Source organism: Apis dorsata, unplaced genomic scaffold, assembly GCF_000469605.1.
Source record: "Apis dorsata unplaced genomic scaffold, Apis dorsata 1.3 scaffold_149, whole genome shotgun sequence".
NCBI classification, from domain to species: Eukaryota; Metazoa; Arthropoda; class Insecta; order Hymenoptera; family Apidae; genus Apis; species Apis dorsata.
Genome location: NW_006263440.1, coordinates 59,105 through 67,585, shown reverse-complemented (window position 1 = coordinate 67,585; position 8,481 = coordinate 59,105). Strand labels below are relative to the sequence as shown.

At 34.9% G+C, this 8,481-nt stretch overlaps 1 protein-coding gene across 7 annotated transcripts in view; it reads left to right on the top strand.

Annotated features, from left to right (window-relative positions):
• LOC102680513 (fasciclin-3) overlaps positions 1-8,481 on the top strand; it is a 310,068-nt gene that overhangs the window by 291,254 nt on the left and 10,333 nt on the right. For 3 of the 7 annotated variants that reach the window (XM_006613380.2, XM_006613383.2, XM_006613379.2), the window contains exons 5-8: positions 137-321; positions 1,965-2,106; positions 2,781-2,831; positions 4,109-4,222. In XM_006613380.2, coding sequence (XP_006613443.1) covers positions 137-321; positions 1,965-2,106; positions 2,781-2,831; positions 4,109-4,222 — 492 coding nt within the window. Of the gene's footprint in view, positions 1-136; positions 322-1,964; positions 2,107-2,780; positions 2,832-4,108; positions 4,223-7,405; positions 7,657-8,481 lie in introns of those variants that run through there. The other 4 variants (XM_006613384.2, XM_006613382.2, XM_006613385.2 and 1 more) reach the window with 3 other exon arrangements.

Here is an 8,481-nt window from a genome sequence, read left to right as displayed (position 1 = left end):
TTTTTTTTTTTTTTTTTTTTTTTTTTTAATTCTCGAGACGAAGTAAACGTAACGAATGATTCTTTTTTTTACGCGCGCGCGCCTATGAACTTTTGAAAAAAAAGATGAAAAAAGAGATGAAAATTGTTTTTATTAGATCCTCCTCAACCTCAGTCAACGATCGAACGATTTGGATACGTAATTGGACGGCAGGGAATCGTGAACGTGACCGTTTACGCAAATCCTAGGCCGCGTTTTTTATGGCGTGTGAACAATGAGATGATCAACGAGGGACGTCCAGATGAAAGCAATCGACTCGAAACTTCGACCGCTGTGGATCTGGTAAATTCGTTCGATTAATTCTTACGATTTAAATTTTATATTTAAAATATCGTTATAACGATCGATTGCCTTTCGAGAAATATTACGTATTTATATACGTCGCGTACGATTGATCATATCCGTGGTTCAATTAAATAAGTCGAGAAATTTTACCTGTATATTACCTTAAAAATCTTTCTCGTTCAATTCATATTTATGAATAAAATATTCCTCTACTTAAGAAAGATCGATCGTTGGACCATGAAAATTCTAGCTGATTCAAACGGTGCTCGAACTACTCGAATGATAAATTAATATTGAATTTCATCGATGGTGATTAAAAACTCCCAACGAAAATAAGGAAACAACGTGAAAAATTAATTCGTTGAAAAGGCAGAGGTTGAATTATCGATAGAAAAAGTACGATGAAATAAATATTGAAACGTATAATTTGATAGAGAGAGAGAGAGAGAGAGTTTTCTTGTAAAAAAAAGGGAAAAAAGAAAAAAACAAGGAAAGAGTAAATTGGAGAACGGAACGATCGACGATGGAGGGTCGAAATGAAGGAGAATAAAGAGCGAAGGTAATGGAACAAAGATTCTACATTCCAGAGCATCGATTTTCACCTTGTGCACTTAGGTGGTTTTTATGCATTCGCGTGACTCGCAAAGTTCCTCTCTCTAATCAAAGAGCTTTAATGAAATTCCACTCAGATGCTACAATTCGTTCGGTGAAATCGTCCGTGATAATACATCGGCTATATCGAAACTTATTTTGTGCACAAACAGTGGGAGAAGAAATGTTCCGGAAGAATTGGAAATCTCCTCCTCTTTCGTTTGAACAATAAAATTATTCTATATTATTCGTTGAGTACTTGATATAAGATATCTATCTAAATTTTACGTAAAGAAAAAAAGTTTCGTAAAAAATATCGATAATACAATTCTCTTATAAAAGAGTTCGAGATACCTCTTGATCCAAGGGGAAAGAATTACAAATAATAATGGGATTGAAGAATAACGTTGCGAAGCGAAACGAAATATCACAAATTAAATTAAAATTCATGGAAATATCGGCTCGTGAAATTCGTTCAAATTGAATATATATATTTATATATATATATATATGTAGGTAGAATATCGAGAGATTGAAATCAAAGTGTCACTTAAACGTGAACAGCACTTGACCTCCGGTCATTGGAAAAACGAAGTCGAAAACATTTCGAAACAATGCTCGACAAGTTCGATACCGCGAAAGGCTCTAAATGAGCATCGTTGCGGAAGAAACCAATAAAAGGACGAAACGATCTGATCGAAACCGCTTGGCGAACAGCATAGCATGAACAGCCCTCAAAAGGCCATCTGGGAACTGGCAATCGAACTGGTATCGATGAATGCGAATCAATTTTCAATTGGAAAGGCAATTGATATCGGTGAAACTTTTTTTCCCCCCCTGTTCTTTCTTTCTTTCATTCTTCTCTTTTATTTATTTATTTATTTATTTATTTATTTTCTTTTTTTAACTGTTCAAATAACACATTGATCCAGAAACGCGTTGAGAATTTTTATATACGGTGAATAATAATCGGCTTTTTAAGGGTTAAAGACGCGCGGTTCCTTTGATAAGAAATTTTAAACGATATAAAGGAATTCGTAATCTTGTAGGGAAGAGGAGCGTGGAGCGTAATCCTGACGATCGACAGTGTGCAAAAATCCGACACGGAGAAGGAATATATCCTGGAAGCCCGCAACGGCGAAGGAGCTTACGAATATCGTATCATTTTGTCGACAGCCACAGAACCTGCAGGTAAAGCTATCGAGACCCCTCTCCTACGGGTTACGATTCGATATAATCGTAAAATTCGCTTGATCTCACTGTGCACAAGAGTAGCAACTTTATTTCCGTTAAAACGAAACATCGTAGAAAGAAAAAAAAGAAAAAAAAATAGAAATAGAATTCCATTCGCGATACGATAATAATTTCGAAAGAGAACATTTATGGAATTATATATCTCAAAAAAAAAAAAAAAAAAAAAAAAAGAGATAAAAATATAATATTATAATAAACGTTAAAAAGCGACAGAATTAATTTTTTACACTCGCGTATATAACGTCGATATTAACGATGATCGAATATCGTCGTATAACGAGAACGAATAAAGACCGATTTGAAATTCATTGGTAGCTGTCGATCATGCTGTTAGTTTTCGCACTTGGCGCGTTCGTCACCAGCATTTCATCCGATCGAGCATACTCACCACCTGTCTATCGGTTCACGTCATACTCGTTGTCACTTTCACGTATTATACCATCACGCGGTGGCCGTCATTGCGATTACACCGAATATACGAATTAGAATTATTATTATCACTCTTCCCCCCCCCCCCTTTTCTCTCTTTCATTGTTTTATCTCCACCCGTCTCATATCCGCTATGTATTTCTAATCATAATCGATTACCTTCACCGCATGCTCTCACGCAGGGCCGTTCGGTCACTTCTATGGTAAGCTCTCCGAACACATGCACGCACTAGGTAATGTCATTCTTTCAAATTATTATACGTAAGTAGTCGATGTAGTTCTCCGCGCGCCGAGTTCCGTAAAAATTTAAAAATTGAAAAACAATTTTTCATCCCTGTTTCTTTCTCGAATTTTTTCTCAAATTTATTTAATAATAGAAAAAAAAGAAGCAAAAAGAAAGAAATTAAATAAATATCGATACTTTTCGACCGGTTTGAAAAATCGAAACGTATATACTATATTCTATACGTATATACTATATATTTTGTCAAATATCCAAACGTTATCTGTCTCAAAGTATTATCTCGTTGTTTGTTCAAAGATCGTAAAAAAAGTCGCCCGTAAACCGTATCCCGGATACGTTTTTCCAGATTTTTTAAACCGGTGTCATGAATTCGCGCGAAAATCGAATGATAGATTCACGAAAGAATCAAAATGGAACTCCGCGTTACGAGATACTATTATATATATATATATACATATGTGTGTGAGTGTATATGACGTTTGTTATTGAACTGCAAACATGAATGGCAGATCTGTATTTTTCGAATAAACATGACTAAATTTCTGCTCGATCGCCTCTACGTGAATCAACGCTTTTTTCGATATTGAACACAGATTTTCGCGCCACCGATTTCTTTGCACGCGTTTCTGCATAAAGAATAATCTAAAATTTTTAATGTCAACCCTTTTATAAATGTTTTATAAAAATGAAAAGCTTCGATCGCTTGTTGATTATTGTTACGATATATAATATATATATATATACATATATACGTGTATATTTTTTATCTTACATAGAAATATGTTCTGCATTCATGGCTCTGCTTCCTATATTAATTACCGATTCAATATTTTTTTCAACATAGATCGATACAAGACACCGCGACACCTATGATTTCCATCATACATATATTCAAGATTAATTAAAATCGTATCTTGAAAAACGCTAAAGCTTATCTTAATTTCTTCAACGATAGATTCATTATTGCATTCGTGTTAAATAAATATATAACTGGCGCATGATTTCTAATTCAATATCTTTTCGATTCGACTTTTTTTCCCAATATTTCCAATATTTTTATATAAATGTACGTATACCTCTTCGTCGTGATATTTGAAGATAGACAAAATCACGGCGAAGAATTATTTAATTGATAATCGAGGGCATAATCGAGTATTTATTATATTTATTCAATATTTATTCGATGTGGATGAATTGCAAGAAAAAAAAAAGAAAGAAAGAAAGAAAAAGAAAAAAACGTCAATGTGGCTTTCTACGAAATTTCAGGCGTCGATTTAGATGCTGGTTCTATCATCGGAATCGTGGTCGGTGCCCTGGTGCTACTTCTCATCGTTTTCATACTAATTTTTGCCCGTGCGACCGGACGCTGGTGCTTCGCAGGTGAGTGCCACATTTTTCCAATTAATTCGCACTAAAATTGGAACACGTGCCAACGCGATATCCCCCATCCTTTTTTTTGGCGATTTTTCGTGTACTTTATTACACTTTGATCAATTTACACGATTAAATTAAACGAGAAAATAGGATAAATGAAATAGACGAACGAATTAATAAAAAAAAAGAAAAAGGAACGAGAATTAATTACAATTAGAATCAATCAATTTTTTCGATTACCGTATCTAATTATAGATAACGCCATAAGATATTTCGCGTTATTTTTATATCGATGGATAGGATATTTACAGATACTTTTGTCGTTGAAAAAAAAAAAAAAGAAAAAAAGATATCCATAATAAGAAACTTATATATAACGTCATATAACGATGATTTTTAATCGGATAAAATGAGTGGTCGTGCGTGTACGTAGATGGCGAACGATATTTCCTAGCTGTACTCTTAAAATCGTAAAATTTTAAATGTCTCTTATTTTTTTTACATATCTATATATTTGTATGTATACAAATGTCTTGTGTGTTGTGCCGCTACCGATAGGACAGCATGCAAGTCGGGCCAAGTAAAGAATAAGGAGAAACAGCAACAATTACCTTGCGATTCCGTACTCTAGGCATGACACTGTCCAGGGGTAAGTCACCTCAGGCAGCAAAAAAAAAAAAAAAAAAAAAAAAAAAAAAGAAAATGATCGGGCATCACGGATATGAGAGAAATGGCGAGCTGTTGATGGAACGAGGATAAACGAGCAATATAATACTTTGTTGAAAAAAAGGGGGATTGCTTTTTTTTTTTTTTTTTTTTTTTTTTTTTTCAATTTAAAATCCTCGCCAATCTCTTATATTACGATCGTGCACCTGGTCTTGGCTAATCGGTGAGAAAACGGTTCTAACGTTTATCTCTTGAATGCGAAAATATCTCGGAGGAATGATTTCAAGCGTTGCGAAATGATATTTGCCCGAAATGTGAAAACGAACATTTTAATATCGAGTAAAACGACCGTGGAGAAGAGTTTAAGAATTTGGTGATATTGAAATTTACGATATAATCTGAAATGTTCTATATATATATTATCGTTATGGTAAATTTTATAAAATAATAAAAAAATAGAAATTATTTTAAAGTTCGTTCGAAAATGAGTGAGAACTCTATCGATTGATCTCGATCGATTCTATCGTTTTTTTTCCATTCGTTTGCGATGAATAAAAAAAAAAGAAAGAAAGAAAAAAATGAGAAAAGAAAAACTTCTGGATAACATTTAGCGGAGAGTCAAAGTTCGATTAAAATCGTATCAGAAATCTGGCGTGTAATCGATAACCGCATGACGAATGAACAAGTCGGAATTTCATTGTTCGGAACGATTCGTTTATCGGCCTGTGATTGAGCAAACACATTTATTTTTGACGATGAATATTCATATTTCTTTTTTCTTTATTTTTTTTTTTTTCCTTTTTTTAATCATTTGTATTCAACCAATCGATTATCTAATGGCAAGATTAAAATAATCCTAGTACAAATAGTAGAACGTTTAAATAAATCCAGAATGCATATTTTCTTTCTCCAATAATCGTTTTTTGATCCTAAGTTTATTTTTCTTCATTTTTTATCACTTTATAATAAAATTTAGTTAGAGAAGGAAACCTGCATTATTTTAATTCGATAAAAATTATTGAGAGAACGAATCGAGAATAATTGTGAAATATTAAATATTATGAGATTTGGTTTCATTCAATCACGAGCATACATATCTCGATCATTCGTGCATGCACATTGTGCTTAGTCTCACAGCATGTACTAATACCATGCCTAATTTATGCTCTATTATTATTCGCCCAGTGTTTTTCAAATTCTCTTCTTTCTATCAAAAAAAAAAAAAAAAGAAAAAGAAAAAGAAAAAAGAGAAATACCATTTAAGGAAGAAAAAAAGGGAAAGAATTACGACAGAGAATGAAAAATTTCCATTAAAAAAAGTATTTTCGATTATGCAATTCTTCGACCAAACCATTATATACTTGTTAATTCACGAATGCAAAGAGATCGTTCATTCGCGATTAAATAGAGAATCGAAGCTGTTTGAAAAACACTGACTCAGGCCACGATTGTAGCGACACGTTGTTCAAGAAATCCCCCGCGGGATTTCTCCAAATTTCACGACTATCGGGGTCGAACGAAAAAAAGAAAAAGAAAAAAAAAAAAAAGAGCGAATTTCCTTTGCGACAAGCAACGACAATCGGCGAAGGCAAGTGTGGTGACATTTGTTCGAATCGAAAAACCAGACCAGATCCCTTTCATCGATGCGTTCAATTATCTTTCTTTCAATTTTGCATCCCACCAAAATGTGGATTACATTTTCTCTTTCTTTCCGATTAGAAATAATACGATTAATTATATACATATATGTCACGATATTATTATTTCTCACGATTATTAAATGACGATCGTACAAGCATGCTCGTATCGATTCCCTTTTTTTATTCTTTCAATTCAATTCCCTCTGAATTTTCCCATCACGATTCTCGATGTTACCTTAGATGACAATTAGATGATTACGTGTTCAAAGTTTATCACGTTTACTTACTCACGTTTATTCACTTGCTTGGATTATATATTTATTATTATTAGTGCGATGACTTGCCTGTTTGAATGTTTATGATTATTAACACAGTTTCTAACAATCGATCAGATCGATTTCGATTTTGCAAACGCCTGAGCAACACGCGCCCCGCCGAGGGAATCGTAAAACAAAAATCATCGCGATAAATTTCCAAAATTCTAAATAATCCTTCTTACTTAACACGAAGAAAATTTTAATTTGATCTAACGTCATCCCGAAACGCACGAAGGAAAGTCCATCGCCAAAGTAGCTCGCGCGTTTGCAAATCCCTCGCACTTAATGAAAATCGATCGAAATCAAAAAAAAAAAAAAAAAAAAAACACATTAACAACACGAAAACACGGACGACACTAACGCGACAGAAAAAAATATTAAATATAAAACGAAACGAAACAAAAAAAAAAAATAACCTCGTCCTCGAGGGTAAACGATATTAAACCATAAAAAAAAAACTAAAATAAAATAAAATAAAATAGAGGGGAGGGGGGAGAGAGAGAGAGAGAGAGAGAGATCCACACACGCACTTTTGCCTTGACCGATCGTGGCGTTGCTTGTTGCAGCGAGGCGTCGGGGCGACGAGGAAGCTGCGAGCGGTGTCGGCGCCGGAAGCGAGGCGCACATCACCCCTGGGGACGAGGACGAAGAGGATCACGACGAGGACCCGCGTATCATCGATGAGAAAATACCGCAGGGTGGCCAGGAGAATCCGATACACGCGAGCACGGAATACGTGAACGGGCGCACCGACGTCAAGGAGGCGAAGAAGGACGAGAAGACGGACACGCCTGTTTAAGAAAAAAGAAAGAAAAAAGAATCGACCGATCATCGTCGTCGTCGTCGTCGTCGTCGTCGTTTTTCGACGGTCGTTCCTTCTTCTCACGCGGAAATAAGCTGTCACCTCGGTTCGACGATCAAAAAAACTTTTGCAAACCGAAACTTTCATCCCGCGAAAAATAATATCTCGTTATTCGTATTTCGTGGATCGAGGTGTGATTTGGATCGAAATCGTGAAATGGATTCGGGGGAACGGGGCGGAATTCGAAATATTCCAGGAAATGATTGGTTTTTAATATATTATAGACTGAAGTTTTTACTTGGATAACAACGTTACGAGATCACGAGTTTTCTCACGCCGATTCGATCCAATTTCCCTTGCGAAACGAACTCCAACTTTCTTCACTCGATTATTTTCAAAATAATTCGCTCGCTCATTGAACGACGCCGTTAACATCCGAGATAAGTGATTAAAAATATTCCATTGACGCGAAGGTAATTCTCAACAGGAAGGTTAACACGCGCTCCTTTCTACATCTCGTCGCACGAATCTCGCGTTTAGTTTGTTAAGAACGAATCTCTTTCTATTTTTTATTATTATTATTATTATTATTATTATTATTATTATTTCCTTTTTCTATACAATAATATCGCGTATTTATTTTTCACGCGACGCACGAAATATTAATTGTTATTTTTATTCGCCGTGACACAAAGCATAAAGTATGAATCCCCGCGTATCGTCAATCAAATCTGATATCCTTTATCTTTGTACTTGCATTTCCTCGCATTTCCTTGTACGATTTTTCCGTCTCTTCGATGGCAGCTGCGTTCGTACCGCGAAAACACGATTCTCCGCTCG